This window comes from Phacochoerus africanus, chromosome 7, assembly GCF_016906955.1.
Source record: "Phacochoerus africanus isolate WHEZ1 chromosome 7, ROS_Pafr_v1, whole genome shotgun sequence".
Classification (NCBI taxonomy): Eukaryota; Metazoa; Chordata; class Mammalia; order Artiodactyla; family Suidae; genus Phacochoerus; species Phacochoerus africanus.
In genome coordinates, this window is record NC_062550.1 from 83,001,326 (window position 1) to 83,014,496 (window position 13,171).

Sequence of the window (13,171 nt, forward strand, 5' to 3'; positions counted from 1 at the left end):
ACCCTCACACTGAAAACTTTAAGACACTGATGAAGAAATTGAAGAAGACACAAAGAAATGGAAAGATACCCCACACTCACAAAATGGAATTCATATTGTTACAATGTGCGTTCTACCAAAAGCAGTGTGCACAATGAAGGCAATCTGTACCAAATTCCAATGGTATTTTTCACAGAAATAGAACGAATCATCCCAGCATTTGCGGGGGACCACAAAGGACCCCAAATAGCCAAAGCCATCCTCAGAAAGGAGAACAGCCTGGAAGCATTTCACTCTCAGACCTCAAACTACATTGTGAAGCGACAATGACCAAAACGGTGTAGATTCATCACAAAAACGGGCACAAGGACCACAGGAACAGAACAGAGCACCCAGAATTAAAGCCACATGGATGCGCTCAGGTAATTTATGAAAAGGGGGCCAAGAACACACCAAGGGGAAAGGACAGCCTCCACAATACACAGTGCTGGGAACACTGGACACCACACCCCAAAGAAGGACACCTCACACCTGTCTACACCGCACACAAAACTGAGAACCCAGTTTTCCACATCAGGCCCTTCCTGGGTCATGGGAGAAGGACAATACACAGGAAGCTTCCCCGCACTTTTTCCTCACCCTTTCCTCAGGGTAGTGCCTCCACAGGTGGATCTCCAGGAATCTCAGGTCCCCTCAGCACGGACGCAGCCCCAGCTTGTCCTGAAGCCCAAACCCCCTTGAGTCCTAAGGGGCTGAACTCCTTCTGCTGGGACGCTGGCGCCCAACGTCTCAAAGCAAAAGCTCTGAAGCGGCCTAAGGAGATAGAACTCCCCTCAGCTGGGCAGAGCCCAGTCCACCTGGAAGGCACAGGTGCTGTGGGTTTAGAAAAGCTCCCTCAGCGCGCCCTTGTGGTCAGTGTGGGACATGCAGGCCACGCCTGCCTCCCAGTTCACTGGAGACCCTGCTCCCTGCTGGCTGACCTGCTGAACTCATGAAACTGGAAATCCAAAGTGAAATGGAGCCAAATATCCCATAACTGCTCCAAAAATTGTTAAGAAACAAGAATTGCACACCACGTGGAATGAAATGGATGTAGATGCCACTTCACAACTTACACCAAATTCACTCCAAATTATTCCTAGACGACTTTGACATGTAAAACTATTTAAAACTAAAGAAGATCTCTTTTGGTGTAGCAGCTTAAGGATCCAGAGTTGTCACTGCAGCGGCAGTGGCAGGGACCCAAGGGCCACACAGGGAGGACCAGAGAAGATGGGGAAAAATTCAAAGCTTTAGAATCAAGAAACCTTTGAAGTCTCTAATTTTACCTTTAGCAATCAGGGGCCACCCTTGGGCACCTCTTGCATGATGCAACTCACTGAAACAAGAGTGACACAGGGAAGGGCCAGTGGCCCTGGAGAACTCATTCAGATCAGACCAGGCCTCCTGCTTAACGGTCTCTCCGGGGACCTCCAACACTCTCCAAGGTCTAGAGCTGAGATCAAGTCCCTCTGGCCATTGTCATTGTGGAGGCAGAATCAGGGAAACTTCCCCATGGACAGAAAGACTACAGGGATGTTTCCTTACTTAGAAGCTCCACCACCCCTGCATCTTCTAAAGGAAGGACAAAGTTGAGGGAAACCCACAGAGACCGACCCATATCGGGGGCTTTTACTCCAGTGCTGGAAAAGATGCCATTCAGGTATCCTCTGCTGAGAGCATCTCTGGTTGGCCTAGGGAGCCCAGGCGAGGACAGATCTTCTCATTCAACTCCGTCTTCTCCCAAAACTATCCACTCCGGGAACTCGTGAGTGAACACGCCATGAAGAGAGAGCAGATCCTCATTTATCATGATCCTGAGTTTCCCTTCGAGGAGGAGGGGTGACTTCACCTTCCTCCGGTCTAGACCAAACCCTCTAACTGCACGTTATCCTAAGTAGTCTTGGTGTTCTTTAATTTCTCCTCTTTTTTTTTTTTCCTTCTTCCCTCCCTGTGATGCATAGAAGGTGGTCCAAATTTGACTGGGCTTTATCCAAATCCCCTAGTACCAACTCAGAGAATATCACAAACTTCATGCACTCTCATGTTAAGCCCTAAGGTTACAGTGCAAACAATGGACATGATAGGTTCACATACATCCTGGAATGGAAAGCCCTTAGAGAAACTGATGAGCACAGCCCTCACCTCCAATTGGACGGCTTCCTTGTGCCCAACTTCCGCGAAAGCAGACAACTCATGGGCCACCTATGCTTAGGTAGACACAGGAGGGGAGAACGTTTCCATTTAGTATCAGATATACCCAAGGAAGACTGTCCCCCAAGCTGTAGAATGTCTAACCTGGAATGGATGGCAGAAACCATCTAGTTTTGCCAGATTCCTTTTAATGAGAAGCCCAAGTGACTTACTCACGGAGCTACAGTGACAGAGAAATGATTTGTGCCATCATTAGGTGTCCCCATACCTCTATCAGTCATTCAAACATGCATCACAGCCTGTCAACCAGATGGTTGGCCAAAATGCTTATTGCTTACTCACTACGCCAGTGAGCCTTCCTGTATGGAAGGGCACACTTCAGTGCCCTGGAGTCTTTTGACAACTCCCTTTCCTTCTCCAGTCTGGATCATCTCTGTTCTCCTCTTCTTCCCTTCCAGGTTTGATTCTCCACACCCTTCCTTCCAACCGTCTCTACCTGAGCTGAGATTAGCTTATTGCCCTGAGCTGGGAAGGGTTGATGAGGTCTGGCATGGCAAGCTTGCTTCCACAACATGTTCTGTGCTGGGTCACTCCTGAAGCTTTATTCATAGTGCCCCATCCCCAGCCACACTCTGAGACTCGAAACACACTTGAGCCTTCTTTTCTCTTCTAGTCCCTCGCAAAGGAAACTTGAAGGCTCCATGGAAGGTGGCAACACAACCACGGTCACCGAATTTGTTCTCCTAGGACTATCTAACAACCCTCACATCCAGGCAGTACTATTTGTAACATTCCTGGTGGCTTACCTCCTGATCCTCACAGAGAACCTGCTGGTGCTGCTGGTGATCAGTACTGATTCCCACCTCCACAGCCCCATGTACTTCTTCCTCAGCCACCTCTCCTTCCTGGATGCCTTCTATTCCTCCATCGTTGTCCCTAAGCTGCTAGAGCACCTTCTTTCCAAGTGGAAGACTGTATCCCTCCTTGAGTGTTTCGCCCAGATCTCCTTGGTCATATTTTCTGCAGCCACTGAAACTTGCCTCCTTTCAGTCATGGCCTATGACCGGTTCCAGGCTGTGTGCCACCCGCTGCTGTATGTGGTGGCCATGAACAGGAAGGTGTGCACTGGCCTGGTGGGAGCATCCTGGGCCATAGGAATGGGGACGGGCTTAGTTAACACCATCCTCCTGGCTCAGCATCACTTCTGTGGCCCCAACCTTGTCCGGAGCTTTGCCTGTGAGCTTCCCCCAGTGCTCCTGCTGGCCTGCTCTGACCCCTCCGTTAGCATTGCCTCCATCCTGATGACCATGGTAATCCTGGGACTTGGCACCCTTGTTCTGTTGCTGGGTTCCTACACCCGTATCATCATGACAGCCTTAAGGATCAACTCTGCCACAGGTCGGAGCAAGATCTTCTCTACCTGCTCATCTCATTTCCTTGTGGTCACCATCTTCTATGCTTCAGGAGTTTCCAGGTATGCCATACTATATCACCTGAGTATAACTGCAGGCTCTTTCTCACTCGAGAGGAGCCTCAGTCTTTTGCACAAGTCATTGCAAAGGAGCAGGAAAAGAACTGTACTGGAAGTTAGAGTTCTAGCTCTGCTGTTGACTAGAGGTGTGGATCACAAAACAATCTATTTTCTTTCCAAGACCCAGTTTTCGAACTCTGAAAATAAGCTCACATAAACACCAAAGACTTCCCGACTTTCATTAACTATGATTTCAGAGTTCTCAAAAGGAAACCAGAGAGCTTTTGGTAGCGCTTTTGTCAGTGCTAGGCAAAAATTAAAATAAAAATAAACATATCATCCTTGAAACAGATGCCATTTCTCTTGGAAATGGAAGTCTAGAAGATGGGTCTCAGAGCTTATTTGTGCTACGACGATTTATCAGGCACCTTCTACTCACAATAGCTGCTTTACACAATCAAGCTCAATGTTAGTATGGAGCACACGACAAGAGAAATATTAACCTCATTTTCAGGTAAGAAACCTGAGTTTCAGGAGTGGCCAGGGACTTTTTCAAAGGTCCCAGAAGAAGCTAGTAACGGAGCCACAGCATATGCCTAGTCTGCCTGACTTCAGACCTCATGCTCTTTTCTACCGTGTTTCTCTCAAACATACACGCTCTAGTTGACGGGTCCTTGCTTACCAGGAGGAAGAACAACTAAGGGTCTGCGATTTCTACCAGTGAGCTAGAGATGGCTTTGCATAGATTGCGCTGCAGTTTTCCCACCTGCTTGTTACTTGGGAAGGGGTCGGGGGCAGGAAAGGATAAAGAATGATCCAGGGGAGCTCACCTGAGCCTGAGGACAAATCTCTTCAACCTTCTCAGTTTCCTCATTTACCACAAGGGGGTAGAAGATTTCTCTCACCTAGTTCACAGACATGTTGGGAGGGATAAATTAAATGGGAAAAAATGAGAGTAAATGAAATATCCTTTTTAAGCAAGTGCATCAGTATGCACAAAGGACATTCCAATAATGATGGCACCATTGCAAAAAAAATGTTTTAAACTATTCTTTGGGAAATATTCCCAGTGACACTCAACAACATGCATCCACATTTTTAATCTTATCTCGGACTCATATCTTGTGCTAAACACATTTTTATCTTTCACTTTGTTTACCAAGTTGGGCTTCTTTTCTAAGTTAAAGAAAAAACACTCTTTAAAGGACACAGTAAGGATTATAAAAAATAATGTGTTGTGATTCTGGGGTAATTCCAAGAGCCATAAATGTTAGGAACAATGACAGCATGCAGTTTTGTGAGGAACAGTCATCACGAGATGAAAACATATAGTTGCATACATAGTAAAAAGAGGAGAAAAAAATCCCCCTCATCATAACTATTAAGGAAAGATGCTTCGAAAGGTAGGAAGTGCTACAAAACTGCATGAAGTTATTTTCAGCTCTACTCTAACCTGCAGCACTTGATATGCTGCAGACCTTCATCTGCAAGGCAATTTCTACAATGTGCCACATAACGTCACTCATATATGGAGGCATTTGAAGGCAGAAATGACTGACTTCTCACTGATCATATAGTCATTTCTGGATGCTGCCATCCATAACAGTGACTCAGAACCAACGTCCCTCTTTGCAGAGTGCCTGGGATGGGATGGGCCATGGCCACCAACAGCACTCCAGCCACTACCCTGAGCTCAGTTCACCTCTTTGTGCCATTCCCTTCAAGGTACATGACTCCAGCTTCCGGCTCAGTCTTGGAGCAAGTGCTGTCTGTGCAGTACAATGTGGTGACGCCACTGCTTAACCCCCTCATCTACAGCCTGAAGAACCAGGAGGTGAAAGCAGCTCTGAGGAGGATGCTGACCAAGAAGCCCAGGCTTAGCTCCTAAGCCAGACTCCACTGCCTCCTCACAATAGGAGGGAAAGTTGTGGGAAAGAAGAGGAGACAGAAAGAGCTGTTATCAGCATGTAATCTTTTCCAAAATCAAAGACTTAGTTCCTCTGACCCCGGTGCCCTCCCCAAGTCAAGGGAGATGAGAAGACTGCCATCCACAGGGGGCCCAGTCACCATCCAAGAAAATCCTCTCAAAAACATCATGGAGGGTCCTCAAAAAAAGTAAAAATAGAACCACCACACAATCCAGAAATTCCACTTCTGGGAGTATATTTAAAGAAACAAAAATGCTAGCTCAAATAGATGTCTGCACCCCCAGGTTCATAGCAGCATTGTTTACAATAGCCAGAAATCAACAGCAACAACAACAATAAAAAACCACCTAAGTGCTGTCAGTGGATAAATGGATAAAGAAGTTATGCGGTAGGTGAGTGGGTGGGGGTGGGGGTGTGTGCTTGTGCACACGCACTCAATGGAATATTGTTTAGCTATAAAAATAAGGAAATTCTACCATTTGTTACAACCTGACCTTGAAAGCATTGTGCTAAGTGATATAAGTCAGATAAAGAAAGACAGATAGTATCTCACTTATATGCAGAACCTAGGAAAAAATAAAACTCATAGAAAAAGAGATCAGACATGCAGTTACCAGAGGTGGAGGGTGGAAGGCGTGGGTATTGGAGGACGGTGATCAAAAGTACAAATTTCTGGACTTTCCTTGTGGCATACAGCATAACTAAATGGTGTCATCTCTGCTGTGGCTCTGGTTCAATCCCTGGCTCTGGAAATTCCACGTGCCGTGGGTGTGGCCAAACACTTAAAAAAAAAAGAGTTCCCACTGTGGCTCAGTAGGTAAGGAACCCAACTAGTATCCATGAGGATGTGGGTTCAATCCCTCGCCCTGCTCAATGGGCTAAGGATCCGGCATTGCCCTGAGCTGTGGGGTAGGTCACAGACACAGCTTAGAATCCGCATTGGTGTAGCCAGCAGCTACAGCTCCGACTTGACTTCTATCCTGGGAACTTCCATATGCCTCAGGTGTGGCCCTAAAAATCAAAAAAAAAAAGTTACAAATTTCCAGTGTAAGATACATAAATATTGGGGACATAACGAACAACATGATGACTTTAGGTAACAAATTGTATGAGTACAGGAACATTGTTAAGAGAGTAAATCCTAAAAATTCTCATCACAAGGAGAAAATTTTTTCATTTTTTTCATTTTTCTTCTCTTTATATTGTATCTTTATGAGATGAACCTAGGAATACTCATTTCACTATTTGTATAAATCAAACCATTAAACCATCACACCATACACTTTGAACTTATACAGTAATGTATGTCAACTATCTCTCCAAAAAACTGGGGTGGGGGCGGGAGTAAAGAAAATCCTCACAGCTTCACCAGCCATTTCTACAGCTATTGTTTTTTCCTCTCATCTTGTCCTTTCCACCCCTCCCCTTCTGCCTCCCCCTCTCTTGCCTACTTTCATCTATGCCCAAAGTATAAATCAACCTATCTGACCACTAGCAAATATTCCACTTCATTCTGGGAGAGTCTCATCTTAGTACTGAGACCCAACTCCTCTTCTTTCTCATCACAAAATTCACTGGAAGATCTACAGCTCCAGAGTTAACTGAGAAAGAAATGAAATAAAGAAAGTGTGTCTCCTCCTGTCTTTGTCTTTTGTTTTATAACAGCACCTACAGCATATGGAAGTTCCCAGGATAAGGGTCAAATTGGAGCTGCAGCTGCTGACCTACACCACAGCCCCATCTGCAACCTATGCCCCTGAGAGGGGCCAGGGATCAAACCTGCATTCTCAGGGAGACAATGTCAGGTCCTTAACCCACTGAGCCACAGTGAGAACTCCCTGTCTTTATTCTTAACAAGCAACACCTAAAGTAGAACATAGAAAATAGTAAATCCTCAGTAACTATTTGTTGACCAGCTAAGGAGTGAGTGAAGGAATGAATGATGGATCTGTCTGAAGAGTCCTTTCTCTTACATAATCCTGGGAAACAGGAGGGCGTATCCCCTCTAAGGTGCAAGTCTTGAAAGCAAAAATCCTGTCTAACAGCTTCTGTATTCCCAGTATCTAGTATAATCCTCTCACCTAATAGGCTCTCAATAATTGTTGGGGGGGGAGAATAAATGAGAAAAAAGGAGGAGGGAGAGAAGGAACATATGCAAAGGAATATTTAATTTTATCCAGTAAAACTCCTGTATTCACAACAAGTTAGATGTCAGAGGAAAGCAGCATGGAGGAGAAATCAGTATAGAAAGAAAGAAAAAGTCCCTATTTGGGGACCCCATCCCAGGTCTTCCTCACACAGAGCTCAGTGAAATGTGTGCACTCTGACAGCCCTGCCCTGAATCTCCCAATCGCCCACCTTAGCCTGGACCACTTCAGATCCCTGCTTGCTCAAGACTTGTCCCAGGCCTAGAGGAAGGAGGGGGAGTTGGAGAGGGCAAAATAAATGCTCAGTGGCTATCCCACCTCCCATTCAGCTCCCAAGGGTTGTCAGGAAAAGAACAATGGCAGTTTCCTGCCCTGTTTCTACCCATAGGCAAGAGGTCTGCATCACTCAAGACTACTTGCATGCCAACTCCCTGGCTTCTATCTGTTTTTGATCCTTTGACTCTCAGGCGAAGATCTTCTCGTCAATTTTCAGTTTCTTTCAGCCTAGCCCTCTGAAAATGATGGCCTTGTATATGGTACACTCACTGGTGAAATTTCCAAGATCAGGTTATTTCTCTGTAAAATGAAGGCCAGGGCTATGGAGCTGAGCAAAACAGTCCCAGCTTTAGTTGCATTTCTGGTCTGGCCACTTTGTGGAGCTGGTCCCTTATATTTTCCAGAGCATATGCCTTTCTGAGGGTGTAACTGATGCAAAGTATGATGTAGATGTGTGAGGAATTCCACTGTGGCTCAGTGGGTTAAGAAACTGACATGGTATGTGTGAGGATGCAGGTTCAATCCCTGGCTTCACTCAGTGGGTTTAGGATCCAGTGTTGCAAGCTGCAACATACATCATAGAAGCAGCTTGGATCTGGTATTGCTGTGGCTGTGGTGGAGGCCAACCAATTCAGCTCCAATTCATCCCCCAGCCTGGGAACTTCCATATGCCACAGGTGTGGCTCTTAAAAGAAAAAATAATAATAACTAGATATGTGAGAACGGTGGAAGCAGTGGCCATTCAATCTTTCCTTCCCACACACACCCATACATGGGGTTTACTTCGAAAAACCCTGCAGACTTGGGGGAAAGATTTTTGTCCCATAATTGGAAAGGAAATAGCATGTAATACCCCTGGGAGATGTGTCATATTGTGTTTAAATTCAGACTAAAGTCATATGATGAATACCAAGCTATTTCCTGGGAGTTTGTTTTCATCAAGTATAGGAGAAGGATGGCCTGACCACCCATTGCCTGGCCCTATAGATCCGTAAGTAGGTCATCGGGACTTCATCTGGCAGCTTCTTGTCTCTGAAACAAGAAAAATGGTGTGAATGCCTAAAGCCACAGTGGGTATATAACATAGGAGGAGAGAATTAGAAAATATCTAGGCTAATATAAAAGGTTTTCTGTTTTTTGTTTTTTGTTTTTTTTCTGTTTAGGACCACACCTGCGGCATATGGAAGTTCCCAGGCTAGGAGTAGAATTGGAGTTGCAACTATCTGCCGGCCTATGTCACACCACAGCAACACCAGAACTGAGCTGCATCTGTGACTACACCACAGCTTTCAGTAACGCTGGATCCTTAACCCACTGAGCAAGGCCAGGGAGCAAACCTGCATCCTCATGGACACCATGTCATGTTCTTAACCCACTGAACCACATTGGGAACTCCAAAAGTGGGGTGATTTAAATTGGAGTCTTGGAATACCAAACTATCAAAGCAGGAAGAGATCTCAGAAAAATCGCTAGGCCAAAACCTTCATTTAAAGACAAGGGAATTCCTGCTGTATAGCACAACGAACTATATCTAATCACTTGGGATGGAACATGATGGAGGATAATGTGAGAAAAATAATATATATGTATATATGTGTGTGTATAATTGAGTCGCTTTGCTATACAGAAGAAATTGACAGAATATTATATATCAAATATAACAAAGAATTTTACATAAGAATAAAATAAATTAAATAACTCAAGTAATACAAAATAGGATGATTTTCTTTTTTTATTTTTAAGGCCATACCCACAGCATATGGAATCTCCTGGCTAGGGGTGGAATTGGATCTGCAGCTGCCAACCTATGTCACACCCATGGCAATACCAGATCCAAGGTGCATCTGTGACCTATGCTGCAGCTTGTGGCAATGCTGGATCCTTAACCCATTGAGTGAGGCCAGGGATCAAGCCCGCATCCTTACAGATACTAGTCAAGTTCTTAAAACACTGAGCCACAATGGGAACTCCGTGAAGGTTATTTTCTTAGGGGTAAGGAAACACCTCTACCCCCTCAAATCACCAATTTCATATTCGTGGAGTCTCTGCCCTTGCTGTCCTTATCCCATCCCACATCTCTACCTGTCAAAAATCCCACCAACACTTCAAGACGAGCTTACATGTCACTCCTCTCATGAGTCTTTCCGTGATCCCTTTTCCCATGCCACCCACTGAATATTAATTACCTTTCCTCTTATGAATAGTCAAGGCATATTTCTAACCTCTCTCATGATACTATTTCTTATATCATAATTTTTTAGTGTTTGTTTTATCTTTCCTACTAGTCTTTAAGGGAAGAGAGGCTTTTAGCCAAATTTGGATCCCCACTATAATTCCTTGAATATGCTAGGTGGTCAGTAAAACTTTGTGGAATTGAATTGATACAGAAAGTAACCACCATCTTTGTGTTGTAAGTTCAGCCAATTTCCTCTTTAGTTGAGATGAAGAGTAGCCATGTCCCATGGCATCAGTGTCTACCCACTCACCACATTTCCTCCCTCCCCCTCCAGGAAGAGAACACAGCCAGCCACTCAAGATCAGGCCCTTTATTCAGGACAGGTGGAATCCACTGTTGTAGTGACAGCCATCAGGGGCACTGAGCAAAGGTTAAAAATCCAGTGCACCAGTCACGCTTCTCTAGAGAATAGTGTCCGATGGCATCACTACAGGGCCCAGGGCTCAGAGACAAATTAGCTTCAAGAGGATACAAAGAAGTAAAATGAGGTAGCCTTAGGGAAGAAGAGTTCCAGGAACATAAAGAGGGCAGAAGCAGCAAGGCAGCGGATGTTCACATCTTCTCACAGAGCCACTGATCCAGTTTTTCTGAACAGAGTGCTTTATGGGCCAACCTGATAATGAAAAAGGAGACAAGGCAAGTTGACTGACCAGATTTTAGCTCAAACTTCCATCTAGCTTTATCCCCAGGAGGACTGTGGTGGAAGAGTGTGGGTGAGAATTACAGAAAGACTTTCCCAGTCAGGTGGCAAGGGAAGAGACACTGAGCCACCTAGTGGAGTTAGGTCTATTTAAAAAAAAAAAAAAAAAACTCTAAGAAAATTGCAGGACAGTAGTACAAAGGGTTTGCTTTAGGGTTTAGAACTAAACTAGTAGAAATAGAATTAGATGTCCAAGACCAGGTAAAGGAAATCCTGGGTCTCAGCCCTCTATTAGGGAACCCTTGTTAGGGAAATTGCTAACAATGAATGGTGTGAGGCTTGAAAATTGGAAACATGAGTCTGTTTGATGAGTTTTGCTTTGAAGACTACATTCTAGATTAAATGACCAGGAGATATAGAGAGAGGGGAGTGGTGCTGGGACTAAAGGGGTGAGAAGAAGGGGGGGAAAGGTAAAGTAGAAAACAGAATGGGGATTCACCAGTAGTCAATCCCTTCATTATCCAGGATCTTCTTGGCACACATCATGTCATCAGTAAGGTCATCATCCAGGAATTCTGGCAGGAGTTACAGGAAAGGGAATGAGAGAGCTAAGTGTTATCCAGAAAGATAATAAGTTTGCCTCTACCCCATATCTAGTAGGTCTGACCCTTCTCTGAACCGGAGGCTTATGTCTATTGCCTTCTTTTTTCTTTCTTTTTTTTTTAGGGCCACACTTGTGGCATCTGGAACCTACAGCAGAGCTCATGGGAAAGCTTAATCTACTGAAAAGGGCCAGGGATTGAACCCAAGTCCTCATGGATACTAGTCAGGTTTGTTACCTCTGAAGCACAAGAGAAACTCCCTTGTTGCTTTTCTATATGAAAAGGCCAATATGGTAATGCCTTCCCTAGGGAAGGACTCCCTTCACTTCTCTGGGGTATCTCTGGAGGAAATATCAACTTCATCAACTGACTTACTCTGCAAATGCAGGGCATTAGGCTTCAAGACCCCCAAACAGCTTAGATCGTCTACCCATGCACTTCAAGGCACTGTCTGGAAATTTGGTGATAATGAAAATTTCTAACAGCTTCTTACTCAGTACTGTCCACTGAAGTCCCATTGTTGATGTGGAGTCCAAGGCAGTGACGCCAGAGGTGTGTTTGATATCAAAAAGGAGATTATCCCAGGGAAGGCTCCAGAAAAACACAAGAAAAGAGGTTACTCACTGTCACAGGAGATGCCACAGATGTTCTTTGACTGGATCTGGTTGTCTCTGCACCACATTTTATTATTGATCTGGAAGAGTCCATATTCTGTGCTGTCATTGTCATGCACAATGGTTTTTGTGTCATAGCCACTGATATGAAATATGGTACAGATCCCTGAAGGAAAGATGAAGAACAAAGGGATGTCCATGAATAGCACAAAGGAGAATCTATATTCCTAGACAGAAAAAGGCTCTGTAGCCAATACCTAAATATGGCAAACCACAGAATATTCTTTTTTTTTTTTTTGCCACGCCTGTGGCAGGTGGCATGAACCCACACTGCAGCAGCGACTCCGGCCACTGCAATAACAAAATCAGATCCTTACCTTGCTATGCCACAAGGGAGCTCCCCACAAGAGTATCTTGATGAGATAAAGAGTTCCAAAAAGGATCAAACAATGGGAGAAAGATAGGCAAATAAATGTCATGAAAGAGTAAACAGATAATCAGAGAAGGTAAGAAAATTATTAGATAACTGAATTATAGAAAAGAGGAGAAAAAGAAGGGTGGAAGAAAGAAAATGAAATATGGGATAAAGCAAGATAGCTGGGAACTCACATTCAGGCAAAGTGATGTCTCCATAGCCATCCATGTCTTTCAGCACCTGGGACAGCTCACATTTTGTAAATTGCTTGGCCGGGATGGCAGGGAAGAGAATCCCCACCACGAGGAGAGAGACAAAGAACATCATTTTGGTTGCACCCGAGATCCTGATATGGGGACACCACACAGCTTCACCTCCTTTTATTCATATAGAAAGCCTCAGGGGCCCTGGTATCAAGCCCTACATCCAGGAAGAGGATGAAGAGAGACTGGTCATGCCAACAAAGAGACACTAAGCCTGCCAGCTTCCTTCTGTAATTTCATGCCATTTTTCCTTTCCCTCCAGGAATCTCAATCACAATACCAGGTATTGTGACCTGTCCAGAGAGAGTTACAAACATGATTTTGTTTCCCATTTGGCTTTATTTCTACCTTTGTTTCTTATAAACTTGGTTCTAGGAAGTAGGATGTCCCCAGCCTGCTTCAGGAAC

General features: G+C 44.7%; 2 protein-coding genes across 2 annotated transcripts; one reads left to right on the forward strand and one right to left on the reverse strand.

Annotated features, from left to right (window-relative positions):
- The first annotated feature begins 2,873 nt into the window (after positions 1 to 2,873).
- LOC125130455 (olfactory receptor 8S1-like) lies at positions 2,874 to 5,531 on the forward strand. Its single transcript, XM_047785793.1, has 2 exons — positions 2,874 to 3,646; positions 5,369 to 5,531. The coding sequence occupies exons 1-2, from the start codon at positions 2,874 to 2,876 to the stop codon at positions 5,529 to 5,531; spliced, it is 936 nt and encodes a 311-aa protein (XP_047641749.1).
- A 4,994-nt stretch (positions 5,532 to 10,525) lies between these two features.
- Positions 10,526 to 12,848, reverse strand: LALBA (lactalbumin alpha). Its single transcript, XM_047788593.1, has 4 exons — positions 12,696 to 12,848; positions 12,097 to 12,252; positions 11,370 to 11,445; positions 10,526 to 10,843 (listed from the first exon to the last, which is right to left on the reverse strand). Exons 1-4 carry the CDS (start codon positions 12,826 to 12,828, stop codon positions 10,783 to 10,785), a joined length of 426 nt encoding a protein of 141 aa, XP_047644549.1. The 5' UTR covers positions 12,829 to 12,848; the 3' UTR covers positions 10,526 to 10,782.
- Between the last annotated feature and the right edge of the window lie 323 nt (positions 12,849 to 13,171).